General features: G+C 49.0%; 1 protein-coding gene across 4 annotated transcripts in view; it reads right to left on the bottom strand.

Moving 5' to 3' along the window:
- Nucleotides 1-11783, bottom strand: part of herc1 (HECT and RLD domain containing E3 ubiquitin protein ligase family member 1) — a 68581-nt gene extending 56798 nt beyond the window's left edge. For all 4 annotated transcript variants that reach the window (XM_083680270.1, XM_083680273.1, XM_083680271.1 and 1 more), the window contains exons 1-15: nt 11593-11783; nt 9010-9208; nt 8459-8677; nt 7540-8121; nt 7274-7369; nt 6527-6721; nt 5958-6269; nt 5428-5524; nt 4608-4751; nt 3849-3976; nt 3145-3289; nt 2605-2776; nt 1905-2039; nt 1100-1265; nt 456-581 (exon numbers count right to left, since the gene is read on the bottom strand). In XM_083680270.1, coding sequence (XP_083536396.1) covers nt 456-581; nt 1100-1265; nt 1905-2039; nt 2605-2776; nt 3145-3289; nt 3849-3976; nt 4608-4751; nt 5428-5524; nt 5958-6269; nt 6527-6721; nt 7274-7369; nt 7540-8121; nt 8459-8677; nt 9010-9168 — 2676 coding nt within the window. In that variant the 5' untranslated portion in view covers nt 9169-9208; nt 11593-11783. The remainder of the gene's footprint in view (nt 1-455; nt 582-1099; nt 1266-1904; nt 2040-2604; nt 2777-3144; nt 3290-3848; nt 3977-4607; nt 4752-5427; nt 5525-5957; nt 6270-6526; nt 6722-7273; nt 7370-7539; nt 8122-8458; nt 8678-9009; nt 9209-11592) is intronic.
- Between the last annotated feature and the right edge of the window lie 2841 nt (nt 11784-14624).

Genomic DNA, 14624 nt, shown 5'->3' with positions numbered 1-14624 from the left:
CACCGGATCTGAATCCAATAGAACACCTTTGGGATGTGGTAAAACGGGAGATTCACGGCTTGAAAAATCTGCAGGAATTGCATGATGCAATCATGTCATCATGGACCAGAATCTCAAAGGAATGTTTCCAACATCTTGTGGAATCAATGCCACGAAGAATTGAGGCTGTTTTGAGAGCAAAGGGAGGCCCTACCCAGTATTAGTATAGTGTTCCTAATAGTGCTCGGTGAGTGTATATACACCATTTAGCTGACACTTTTATCCAAAGCGGCTTACATTGCGGTGAGTGCGTGCGTACGTGTTTCAGTATATATGGTCCCAGCGGGAATCGAACCCCCAATCGAAGCGTTGTTAGCGCCGTGCTCTACCGACTGAGCCACAGAGGACCGTACCAGGTGTATCACAGAGATACCCTCAGTGCTAGATGAGTTGGAAGGTGTAGGAGAGGAATGTACCTGTCCTTTAGAAAGGCTCTCCCAGCGGTCGGGCCCCTGGGGCAGGAGGGAGTGGAGCAGCTCCATCCTCTCTCTCAGGGGGGGCAGCAGCATGGTGGCCCCCACCGACAGGGTCTCGATCACCGCCTGGATACGCACGGACACACACACACACGCGAATGCAGAGACACACAGTCATACACACACACACAATCATACACACAGACACACACAGTCACATGCGCACACACACACACAGAGATAGATAAATAGAGAGAGAGGGAGAGAGAGAGAAAGATAGAGAGAGAAAGAGGGAGAGAGAAAGCGAGAAAGAGAGAGAGGGGGAGGGAGAGGGAGAGAGAGAGAGAGAGAGAGAGAGAGAGAAAGAGAGAGAGAGAGAGAGAGAGATTCTGTTGGTATTGCTTATCTGTTGGCCGGTAGACAGGTTCAGGTTCACAAAGAAATAACTATTATCAACTTCTACTTCCAGTAGCTTCAAATCCCATTAGAACTGGCAAACTTTTACCAAATGCAGGAAATCTTAGTCCATATCACTTATAGACCTAGACCAAGAGGCCATCTAGGGTGTAGAACATAAGGGCCTCATCATAGGCAGGGTGAAACCATGGTATACAGACAGAACCACAAAGCCCGGTATAGCTGACCTCCTGGATCTCGTCAGGCACGGACGCGTCCATCAGTCTGAAGAGCAGGTTCCGCAGGGGGCGGGCCTGGCGCCCTAGGATACTGGTGGCCACGCCCCCGGCCAGAGCCAGAGCCAGGTGATTGGACAAGAGCCGGAGGCAGAGCTTCAGGAAGTTGTGATGCTCCCTGCCGAATGGAACACACGTGATGATGATGATGATGGAGTGGCGAGGTGATGAAGAGTGAATTGGTCTACATGAACTAAGTACTTTATGTATTTTAGCGTTTAGGAAGTTTATAGTACATGTATGTGTGTGTAGAACATTGTGTAACCTTGTCCCCAGGCTATTGAACATTCAAGGCTGGAATTCAAGGCTGGAATAACAAGGCTGGAATAACAAGCACTCAAACCTGCCCTTAGGGGAGTGAATTTACTAAGTGATTATTATTTATTATGATTTTATTTCAGTTAATCACAGGGCCGCGAGGCAGAGCGAATCAGGAACGTGTGGTGTGGAAGCGCTGGGGGGTGGGGGGAGTGCTGTGGGAGATGATTGACGTGAAGTAAAGCCAATGGCTACGGGCCGCCCGTTTTTTTCCGACGGTCTTTCTATCGGCCTTGATGAAGTTTGGTCCAGCAGACCTTTAGTCTAGCAGACCTTTGGTCCAGTGGACCTTTGGCACATTTCAGCGGAAGTGTCTGGGAATGAGACTAAGGCCTGTGTGATCCAAGCAACTTTAAACTTTGAATATGATCCATGACAAGCTTGTACTCCCCCCTCCCGCCCCCTGCGTCCCGTTCCCCCGTCCCCCCAGAGCGCCTACCTGGAGGAGGGGAAGGGCAGGGGGGGCACGTCACTGTTGATGCCATCACAGTAGCGCTCCAGGAAGGAGCGGAGGTGGGAGAAGGTGCTCTCCTCCAGGTCCACACAGTAGGGACGGTGCCACGCCACCACTTGTCTGAGGACAAACACACGCACACACACACACACACAGACAGACAGTCAGCCTAGGAAAGAGAACATAGAGGCCTGGACCAGGGGAGGCTGGTGGAGGTAGACATCGGAGGACGGGCTCATTGTAATGTATGGACCGGAATGAGGAACGGTATCAAACACCACGTGAGTCAATATCGTCACGGGTAGGCGGAGTTGTTAGGCAAACCCCCTACCAAGCGGCAATATTGACAGTATTGATTAATGCCTCGAAAGCATTACCGCTTTCATACAACAATTTGTATACACACACATCACGTGTGTTTGATATCGTTCCTCACTCCGATCCACCCGCGCGTAACAATGACCCCGTCCTCCGACGTCGACCTCCACCAGCCTCTTCTGGCTTGGATGTATCGCCCACGATCATCCTAATATCTCAAATCCCTCTATCCTTCTGTCTCAATAACAGCCCCTGGCTGAATTGGATGTACCTTCACCCTCGCACCGACTTTGCTCTTGACTGAAAACACACGTTCTTTACACATCCACATGGGGGTTGGGGAAGGGGTAAAGTCCAGAGTACTGACCTGTCCCGGGGCAGGGCGGTCCAGGCCAGGCTGTGGGAGGTGCCGGCAGAGATCTGCTGGATGGCCACCCCGTCCAGACCCACCACCTTCTTGGGCTTGGTGATGGGCCCCGTGGAGTTGCCCTGGCCGCACTGGCCCATGGAATTGTTGCCCCACGCGTACACCTCGTTGTCTGGGGAGGAGGGAAGGAGAGAGGAGGAGGGAAGAGGGAAGGGAGCATGAGGCCCGTCCTCTGATTTCTACCTCCACCAGCCTCCACTGGTATCGACAGGACCTACAGAGACTGAGTATCTAAGGACTTCTGTGGACTTCACATGCTCAATATTTGATTTCAACTGAAAAGCTTTCCAAAGACTGACACAGTCACTGCTACTGTAACAACGCCCTAGGGTTAATAGATGATGAATAACAGTGATAGGATAGCCTGAAGTAGCCCCAAAACTGTGTTTGCTATGATGTCATTGGCTCTGGAGACACTCAGAGCCAATGACAAAATGTAATTAGAGGCAACAATAACATTTGGGGGTGGCAGTACTGTACCATGTGACAGAGCAAGACAGTGACTGTCCCCTATGGAGATGTCCACCACTCTGGTCGTGGCCAGCTCCTCGATCAGCTTGGGTCTGAGAGCGGTCGCTTCAGAGGAGCCACAACCCAGGCACGCCCCGCAGCCCCACGCATACACCTGCAACACACACACACACACACACAAACGCCATGTCAGCACAGACACACACCATGTCAGCCTACCTGTCAGCACAGACACACACACACTGCTGCCACCCAACAAGGTACATCTTTTAAAGGGACAGTTCACCCAAATGACATAATCGCATATTTGGTTCTTTACCCAGAAATGAGTCCATGGACAAAGGACAGACTTAGATCAAACACTTTGGTTCTGTTCATCTGGGCACTGTCGCTAACCGCTAATTCGTAGCGGGTTTTTTAACCAGAATCCAATAGAAGTCAATGGACCCCAAATGAGCGTGTTTTGAAATGTCTTGGCCAAATCCCATCAAATTCTCAGAAGAGACGTAATTCCTTGATTTAAACGACTTTGAGATGATTTGAGCATGACATCTTCTAACATGATAACTTAACTTAAGTTGCATTGGGTTTTTGGTTAAAAATGCTAACAGTTAGCTGTTAGTGAAAGTGCCCAGATAAACAGCCCCCCCCCCCCCCCCGTCCTGTTGTGACCCCTGACACCAGTGAGGTCACGGTCAGCGTCCATGGCGTACCTGTCCGGTGGAGGTGAGGGCCAGGGAGGACTGGCTCCCAGCACACACCTTCCTGATGAACATCCCCTGCAAGGCCTCCACCACCTTGGGCTTGTACACCCTGTTGGTGTCCCCATGTCCCAGCTTTCCTACAAGAACACAGGGTTAGATGGATTTAGGATTTAATACTGTCGGTTTCATGTAGGAATATACATATTACATATTGACAGTAGTAGTAGGAGGCTGGTGGAGGTAGGAATCGGAGGAAACACATAAACCAAACAATTCCATAACCCTGAAAAATGACCTAAAAGCATTGCTAATCATTATTCTCAACAGTGAGAAGCTACACTACTACAAGGTAATGCAGATACATCTATTCCAGGGGAGGCTGGTGGAGGTAGAAATCGCAGGACGGGCTCATTGTACTGCAAAACTAAATGATTATTATTTTTATTTGATTTTTTTACTCGCGCACACACACACACACGTGCACACGCACACTCTCTCTCTCTCTCACGCCCGCCCACACGCACATCCTGAATGGATATAAAACCAGGAACCAAGCTTATTTGTCAGGTGACTGAGTACAAGCAGTTCTTGACCTGCTTTCAAGTAAACTGACAGGTTCGACGTTGTGTAAATGTCAATCTCTAAATGTCACTCTCTAAATGGCCCGGAAATTGTCCTTGTCTACACACGTTGTCAAATACGACCACGGATCGCACATGATGGCCGCCTCCGCTGATGGACAGAGGGACACATTGAGGTTTAACCGACCGTTGTCCCCGCCGCCAAAGGACCAGACGGTGCGTCCGTCTTTGGACAGGGCGATGGTGTGGGAGCTCCCGCAGGACACCTCCCCCACGTTGCTGATGTCCTTCACCAGTGTAGGAATGTTTCTGCTGTTGCTGTCGCCGTGACCTGTGTGGGCACGCGTACACACACACACACACACACACACACACAGAGAGATGTGCGCAGACACAGACACACAAACACAGACACACACCCACAGACAGACAGACAGACAGACAGACAGACAGACAGACAGACAGACAGACAGACACACACACACACACACACACACACACACACACGAGAAAAAGACTGTTAAGAGGTGGGGTTTTTCCATCTGTCAGACATATGTAAGTAAATGCATCCTCCCTTTCCCACTTCTTTGAAGAAATCACTGACATGCCTCGTGATTGGTGAAAGCAACGCAGCGGAACGCTTGCTCTGACTAATCCAATCACAGCTGATCAGTGATTACTTCAAGAAAGGGAGGAAGGACGGATGCCTTTGTAAGTGTTCAAAACAGGGCCACCGGCCTCCAGGGGAGGCTGGTGGAGGCAGAAATCGGAGGACAGGCTTATTGTAAATGCATGGAACGGAATCGGGAACGCACGTGTTTGATGCCGTTCCTCATTCCGTTCCATGCATCACAATGAGCCTGTCCTCCGATTTCTACCTCCACCAGCCTCCCCTGACTGCCTCCCATGATACACAATACGGTATATCAGCTAAGGAGCCACACAAGTGAAAAAAAGAGAAGAGGATCATTTTATTTGGAGGATAATCTGAAGTGTTTCTACGTCACCTAATCTCCCAAAGTCTCCTTCACCCCACGTGTAGAGCTCTCCGTCCTCACTGACGGCAGCACTGTGTCTGTAGCCAGCAGACACACACACCACCACCTGCACACAATCAGTGTTACACACAAACACACACACAATCAGTGTTAGACACACACAATCAGTTACACACACACAACCAGTGTTACACACTCACACACACAACCAGTGTTACACACTCACACACCCACAACCAGTGTTACACACACACAACCAGTGTTACACATACACACACACACACAACCAGTATTACAGACTCACACTCACACACACAACCAATGTTACACACACACACACACACACACACACACACACACACACACACACACACACACACACACAACCAGTGTTACACACACACAACCAGTGTTACACCCCCACACACAAAGACACAACCAGTGTTACACACATACACAACCAGTGTTACACAAACACCCCCACACCCACCCACCCACATTTGAAGCAGCCATAAGTCCTCTGGTTGGGTGTAGCCTACCTTTCCTTGCAGCGGGCCCTGGATGAGTTTGGGGTACTTCTGTGTGGAGCTGTTCCCGTGCCCCAGCTTGCCGTAGTCGCCGTCCCCCCAGCTGAACACCTCCCCCTCCGTGGTGAACGCCAGCGTGTGGCCGTCCGACCCCTTGGACGACGACACCTTCTTAATTGCGCGGTGGGGTTCGAAGGTCAGCTTCTTGAGAGTGGATTGGTTATTGGAGTCGCCCAACCCCAGCCTGCCGTAGCTGCCCTTCCCGCAGGCCCGGACTGAGCCGTCGGACGAGATGACGAAGGTGCAGTACTGACCGGCTTCAATCTGACCATGACCACAACAACAACAACAACAACAACAACAACACAAATAATGAAGAAAGACTAATGTTGACAACACCACCACTAAAATTACTTTTAATTATTAATCACACACATACACACACACACTTTGGACTGTTTGTGTGTGTGTGTGTGTGTGTGTGTGTGTGTGTGTTTCTGCGTGTGTGTGTCTGTCTGTCTGTCTGTCTGTCTGTCTGTCTGCGTGTGTGTGTGTCTGCATCTGCCTGTGACCCGTCTCACCGTCTGGGCGTCTGCGAAGCTGGGCGCCAGTTTGGGCTGCAGGATCTTCTCCTGCGTTCCCTCCACCAGCTGGTGGCTGCTGTTGCTGCCCCACACGTACACCTCGCATGTCTCCGACACCATGGGGGCGTCGCCCGTCTGGATGCTGTCCGGGCTGGCGCAGGTGCGGGAGTAGTCCGACGCCATCCGACACACCTGGGGAAACAAAGCGGCGTCCCTACGGGTCAGTGGTTCTTGTTCCGGGTCGTCTGGTGTGAGAACGTACGGTGTTGTGTTCCGTGCGTCTTGTGCGTGTGTTGTTGTTTTTAAGGAAGTGAGCCTATGTCCAAGACAATTTCCTGTCGGAATGAGGACGGGATGGACAACAACGTTTTTGCTGAATCGGAATGACGTTAGGGGTTGGAGTCAATTGGGTGACTGTGTTTTTTGGAGTCATTTCCTGAAATAAGGGGTTATCGTACGTCTCATTTCATCTCGTATTCAAGCGAAAGTCATCCGCTGACGCCAGGGGAGGCCGGCCGAGGTAGAAATCGGAGGACGGGCTCATCGTAATGCATGGACTGGAATGAGGAACACTGTGTGTGTCTGTGTGTGATACCGTTCCTTATTCCGTCCCAGGCATTACAATGAGCTCGTCGTCCGATTTCTACCTCCGCCGGCCTCCCCTGACTACATGGCACCTTCATACACGGATGTGTGAGATCTCTCTCTCTCTCTCTCTCTCTCTCTCGAGCGGCCTTGTCTCACCTCCTCGAAGAGACAGAGTGCCGCCTCGTACAGAGAACAGAGGCCGTCTGACGTGCGGGTGGGCTCCCTCCACTGACTGCGGTCGGCTGATGAACCCTGGGAGAGAAACGAGGGGATGAGCAGATAAAACAATCAACCAAACGCCGATTCAATAACATCTGATTCAACAAGGCATTTGTTTCAACAAGCTTTAGGGCTACATTCAAAAACGCAACGCCGTCATACACACACACACATACACACAAACGTTTCGAACGGTTGCCTACCAGGGACCGCCTCATCTGCATCAGTATGTTCATGAAGCAGTCGTAGCCGATGAGTCCCTCTTGGTTCTGGACCGTTCTGCTCTTCTCCATGGTGCTGACCACGGCCGAGGCCGCCAGCGCCATTTCGATCCACTCTAGCAGGTACCGCAGGGAACCCCTCTGGGCGGCCAGGCCCAGCAGCAGTTCTGACGCCAGCCGCCGACCCAGAATGTCCGCCCCGGAGTTGGGCATGGTGACCCCCTTCAGGAAGGAGGTGACCTGGGCCAGACAGTCCAGCCCCATGGGCGGGATCTTGCTCTCGTTGGCCAGCGAGAGGGGTGGGAGGGAGCTCACCACGTCGATGGCCGTGTGGATGACGTCGTTGCAGAGGTTGAGGCCGCCTCCTCCTCCTCCTCCTCCTCCGCCGGGGCTGGGCGGGGGGGGCATCAGCCAGCTCTGGCGCAGCAGGGCGAAGAGCAGGCTGAGGCCTGTGCGGACGCCCATCTCGATGAGGGCGTCGGTGCTGGAGCGCGGGCGCTCGCTGACGGAGTGGCAGTCCGCTGAGCCCGAGCTGTTCTCTGGAGAGTGCTGCTGCTGCTTGACCTGAGACACCAAACAACACTGGTAACCACCTTGATCAGGGCTTTTGGCTTCTCCACCAAGCCAGTTCACTGTCTTGATGTCGTAGCTAGCATTGCCGGTTTGTACGCGGAAGGTCGTGAATTGGATACCAGCTTAGGGCCAGCTACTCAACCCTATACCACCATTCGTTATGATACAATATGCCACACGCAACATGATACAATATGACACAACAGATATTATTTTGGGTGCTTCAATCCACTCCTTGGGAATCTAGTACGATAAAATACTAATTTTTTCCCGTGCCGTCCCGTCCCCGACAAAAACACACAAACAAAACCAACACAAACCAACCAACCTTGCCCTTGTCGTGGTACTTGTTGGAGAGGGCGTAGAAAATGCGCTGGAGCACCAGTAAGCGCTTGCGCAGGGCGGCGGCGAACGGCGAATCCGAGCACACCATCTTGGCAAGCGCCAGCTGGCTGCTGAGCAGCGCATCCAGGTAGTGCTCCTGCTCATCACTGGAGAGGGACTCTCGCTCAAAGTCCGGCAGCTGGGGACCCTTCAGACACAACACCTGCGAGGTAGGACAAGGGGTCAGTCAGGGCTGATGACATGGCACAACATGATTCTCTCGAGTTCTCGCCAATTTGGTCCACCTCGCTGTGAAATTCACTTTCACTTTCTTTTTTCCCCCAAAAGTCGCTGACATTGGTTAAGGGTTACGGGTTACGGTTAAGGGTTACAGGTAACCATGGGTTAAGGGTTACGGTTCCAAGTAGGGAAATGATTATGGTTAAGGGGGGTTAAGGTTCATTTAGGGTTAGACAAGTAGAGAAAGTGTTTTCAAATCACTGTCATGATGTTGCGGCCCCTCAGACGAAGGCCAGTGTTGTCGTTCCTCCTCACCTGCTGCGGGAGCAGAACCACCTCCTTATTGGCCAGGAGCTTGGAGTAGAGCACGGCCACGCCCTCCCGCGTGGCAATGGACTCACTGTCCTCCGTGATCCAGGAGCTGTTGAGGTGCTCCAGCCATTTGAGCTTCACTGGGGGGATCATCAGAGCCATGGTGCTGGCAACCTGGGACGTTACTCTGGGGCCATCAGTCCTGACGGGGGGGATGGGGGGGGGGACAACACAATGACAACCAGATGAATGCCAAAGAACAACCATTGACTGACTGAACATCTGTTGTGAACAGCAATCGGGTGAGGGGGAGATGGAACGACAGCATTCATGTCAACATAACTCTAACCTTGTCCCCAGGCTATTGAGCACAGTGCCTGTACAAACCTGGCCTTAGTGGGAGTGAACTGACTGATTGATGTATTTGTTATTAGTTGATTTCATCGAATCACACAGGGCTCCGAATCAGAAATGTGTGGTGGGCAAGCACTGGGGGGTGGGGGGGAAGTGCTGTGGAAGACGATTGATGGCCACCGTTTTTTTATGGTCTTTCTATTGGCCAGACCTTTCGCACATGTCGGCAGAAGTGTCTGGGAATGTGACTAACATAACTTCAACTAGGCCAGTGATGCATACTTAATAGTTAGGTTAGGCTAGATAGGTGGAAATCCCCAATTGTCCCAGGGGGCAAGAGATGTTGCTAATCCATTAAGTCATGGTTATCCTCTCATTCTGCTCAAAATAACCACGACTTTGCACTTTCCCCATTACACCTAAACATTTCAAAGAGGTCCTGATAACATTGAGGTTTAAACAGGCTAACACACAGTAGTAAACTTGTCATTAAGAACTTGTGACAGTCCTCACAAGCTAATTCAATCACCCAGTCAGTCAGTGTTTACAATAACAGTTAAAGGGGCAATCTGGGATTCAAACAAAAACAAAGCGGTCACCCCGCCACCTATTTTTGGTAAACAGCTAAGGGGATTGGGTTGGAGAAATGTAACCGCTCTCAAATTAATAGAAAGCGCTATGGATGCAAGGACTGACCATCCATGAGACCAAAATGACAGTTTGGACCATGTTTTGATGCTCTCCAGTGTCTGTTTACAATAACATTGTTTCCAAACCATAGTGTGAAATAATCGTATACTTCGGGTAGGACAGTTGAACTAAGATCACGAGGCATTTATAAATTAAGCTATATTCTTCAAGAATAAATGACATTAATTGAAAAAGTCCCAAAATGGATGCACCAATCCCAGATTGACAGTGTCACATTAACATTGCCGGGCCAGAGGCCTACATGCAACAAATGCAGGCCTACTATATGTGATCATTTGAAGAGACTTTCGACATCACTTCTAAATAGATGATTAACCTGTTTTTATCTGGATGGCACACTAAGTGAAATAGGTCAGTTCTGAAACCTATGCGAAGAAAACTCACATCTTTACTATGTTTGCTATACGACTACACAACTATCAGTAACAACATTATCATAAGCAACTAGACCCAGGCCTAGGCTATATAGTTGCTTTTCAGACTGTGTGATGCAACTGACAAATAATACCGGTTTTCACTCATCATGTCTGCTATAGCCCACGGCCTACACACTTATCAGTACTAAGGCGCCCGGCAAAGGCCTGTATGTTTTACTGTTATATGTTCTAGAAATATGTTATGCCCAGAACAAATTTAATACAGTAGTGAGTTACCTTTAGTCTCAACCAGCATTACAACTATTGGATCTAAATATTGCAAGGACTGGGTTGCTTTTGATCAAAGTGTGCAGAAGTGATTCTGGGGAGTGACAGTGCATTTTTGTCATCCCAATTACTTCTTGTGCAAAAAAAAGACAAATTCCTGTTCTACCTGTACCTCTCTGGTCCGGGCTAGTTTTTCAGACCCAGCAAGCAAGGCAAGGCCAGCAGAAGATAGAAGCTATCATGTAGCTAGCGTCACTGTCATGAAATACTGGCTTTTTATAACACCTTCGCACCTCTGACGCATTAGCCAAAGTGATCCTTATAGAAACATAGCTATAGCCTTAGCTAGTTAGCCTAGCAAGCTAGTCACAACAAGGGCTCTGCCTGGCTAGCAGCTTCTGCTAACTATTAACTAACTTAGCTAGCTAGCTATCTTGTAGCTGGTCAGCATTGCAGGGACTGTAGCGACAGGAGCTAGCTGCTAGCTAGCTGTCAAACCTCTTGTCCTGCCCAACGAGCACCACTGGCAACACCTCTGAAAGAGACTTTGCTTGCTACTACGAGCTAACTGAATCTGACAAACAAGCTGCTGTCTGACTGGCTTAATATGAAGACACTACTAGTTAGCTACTAGCTGGCTAGCTAGCTTGCTAGTTCACTGGCTACCTGTGAGCTGTCAGCTGGTTTGCAGGGGCAGAAAGGCCACCGGCCACTGCATTGAGATTGTCTAGTACGACAACATTAGATCGTAACTTGACCGGCAGGTATTTTAGCAAGGAAACAATGAACAAACCTGCGAGATAGCTACCTCTTGACATACCTTGCTAGTAGCTACTAGCCAGCTACCGTTACAAAGCAGACTTGATTGCAAGCTTACCACCATCAACTGTCAGCCAAGGCCTCCCGCTGCCTAAATGTAACTGCACTTCATTGCAAAAAATGTCTGCAGACAATATGTTGACAGGTCTGGTATGGGTATCCGGTATTCGCAGACAGAGACCACAGAAGAGGTTTCTGGGTGTTGCTAGTAAGGTTTAGAGCCAGGGGCAGGTTTCCATGCTCCCTCCTCTCCCGATCTCCTGCCTGCAACTTGTACTGCAATGGTTTCAGACAAGAGGTTCACTCCCCTCGGCAGAGCCCCAGCCCCAGCCAGGGCGCAGTGACGTGTGTGTGTGTGTGTGTGTGTGCGTGTTTGTGTGTCTTGTCTGTTTACTGACTGCGATACTCCAGGACATCTCAATTCCAGAAAACAAAGGAGAAAAGGGACACATGGAATGAATGCCACTGTGCTGTGGACATGAATCGTCACCGTCATTGTTGATTTGAACACAGACAAGTATGTTCTAGTAGACTACAGGCTGGGGCAAGAAATAGATTTGAAATGGTTTCAAACATTTAAAAAAAACAAAAAACGTGCGGTGTGCTTGATTTAGCTTGCTTTCATTGCATAGACTATCAGTTCATCCTCTATCATAGGCTATAATTACACAGTTACACAGGAGTGTGTAAATTGATTTGAGCAGTTAAAGTAGTTAATCTCTGTTCCATCAGATAACATACAGCTGATCTCTGTAAAGAAAAAAAAAACATTTGATCAGTAAGTGCAATACTTTTTGTTTGGCCCTTGCTTTCCGATAAATAACTCTTAATGTTGTTGCTTGGCTACTCCTGAAACCAAATTGAAAGTGAATAGAGTGGATGCACTTGCCTCTTGATACAGATAATCCATACTTACAAGAGGATCCGGGTATGCGATGGTGTGGTTATCTAGGCTGTGCAGAGGCAGGGAGAGGGGCCCTGGTAAATATCTATGCTGCATGCTGTGAGAGAGAGAGAGAGAGACATAGTGTGTGTGTGTGTGTGTGTGTGTGTGTGTGTGTGTGTGTGTGTGTGTGTGTGTGTGTGCGCGCGCGCGCGTGCGTGCGTGCGTACGTGCGGGGTTCCACATTTTATGAGTTATCGCTTCAGTTATCTGCCATTACTATGTACACTGTGTACCATGTGACCCAGCAGGTCATTGCCTATAGCAAGGCAACAACAGACCAACTTCCCAAACTGGTAACTGAACCATACTGGACTGGTAACTGGACCGTACTGGACTGGTAACTGAACCATACTGGACTGGTAACTGAACCATACTGGACTGGTAACTGAACCGTACTGGACTGATAACTGAACCATACTGGACTGGTAACTGGACAAAGTGAGGTAAGAGGTTGATCGTCAATCAGACTACACTGGGCCCACTGGATTTAATTATCAACATTTACCCCCAGCAGAACATTGAAGAGGAAAACAAAATGCAGAGTTAACTTTGAATGCATTTTTTGTAATGATGATATGGGTTTTGGGTTTTTACAGTGTTTGCTGCCCCCTACAGGGAATAACATACCATGACATCTCAGACTCAAAACACCTCAGCTTTTGGAATAGGGCCACAGATCAGATTAGAATGTACACTCACCGGCCACTTTATTAGGTACAACTGCTCGTTAACGCAAATATCTAATGGCGTGGTGGATATTTTCTTGGCACACTTTGGGCCCCTTAGTACCATGTCCATCCCTTTATGACCACAGTGTACTCATCTTCTGATGGCTATTTCCAGCAGGATAACTGGATGTAACAGGATGTCACAAACCTCATCTCAAACTGGTTTCATGAACAATGAGTTCACTGTACTCCAATGACCTCCACAGTCACCAGATGTCAATCCAACAGAGCACCTTTGGGATGTGGTGGAACGGGAGATTCGCATCATGGATGTGCAGCCGACAAATCTGCAGCAATGATGCTATCATGTCAATATGGACCAAAATCCCTGAGGAATGTTTCCAGCACCTTGTTGAATCTATGCCACAAAGAATGAAGGCAGTTCTGAAGGCAAAAGGGGGTCCAACCCGGTACTAGTAAGGTGTACCTAATAAAGTGGCCGGTGAGTGTATTTCGTGCACCACACTAATGCCGGTGTCGTCTCAGAGTAGTAGTAGTAGTAGTGTTCCCTTGCCAGATCTGACAGATAAGGTGTTGTTAAGAGTAATCTAATGAAAATGATTGTAAAATAACAATGATAGTGGCTTACACTTATGACACTTCAAAGCACTGTCTTACTGTGCCATCTGACGGATCATACCAGGACAGATTCTATTCGACGGATTCTATTGGAGTGAGGTGTTATAGATGAAGTTTATAACATAGGTTCCCCCAAGATGCCCCGCGCACCTTCCCCTGCACCTGCACCTGCACCCATGCACATGCTCAACTCATCGGCCCACACAGTATAACCATTTACATTTACATTTATGGCATTTAGCAGACGCCTTTATCCAAAGCGACTTACAACAAATACATTTGTTTAAGTAAGTGAATCATCTATCCATCAGTCATCATAACATAAAGTAATCAATGCTCGGACCAGTCACAATGCTAGAAGAAGGATTTTGTTTTTTATAACAGGAGAGAAACTTGTACAGGGGGGTGGTGGGGGTGAAGAGGTTTTTAGGAGGGACCGTTAACCAGAACTGAACCTCACCTCTTTGTATCTTCTGATCTGGCGGGGGGATGGACTCTACCCACAGGGAGGGCCACTCATGTCCTCTGGCCATGCCTGAGGCTGCTGGCCCTTGCATAGTAGCCTCCCAGCCAAGCACATATTGTACTTCTCACACACCCATGCACAGGCATCTGTAGAGAGAAACCCAACAAGTGAACACTAGTGATCTTTGTCATGGTGGAGCTCTCCAATGTGAGACAAGCAGACTGTTTGTCTGACATCACTGATGGCTGACACTCATGACAACAGGTCTGTCTGCTGAGCAGCTCTGACAGTAGCATCATATATATATATATATATATATATATATATATATATATATATATATATATATATATATATATATATATATATAT

This window comes from Argentina silus (assembly GCF_951799395.1).
Source record: "Argentina silus genome assembly, chromosome: 11".
Classification (NCBI taxonomy): domain Eukaryota; kingdom Metazoa; phylum Chordata; class Actinopteri; order Argentiniformes; family Argentinidae; genus Argentina; species Argentina silus.
The sequence above is the reverse complement of the archived record's forward strand: the minus strand, read 5'-3'. Positions and strand labels throughout refer to the sequence as shown.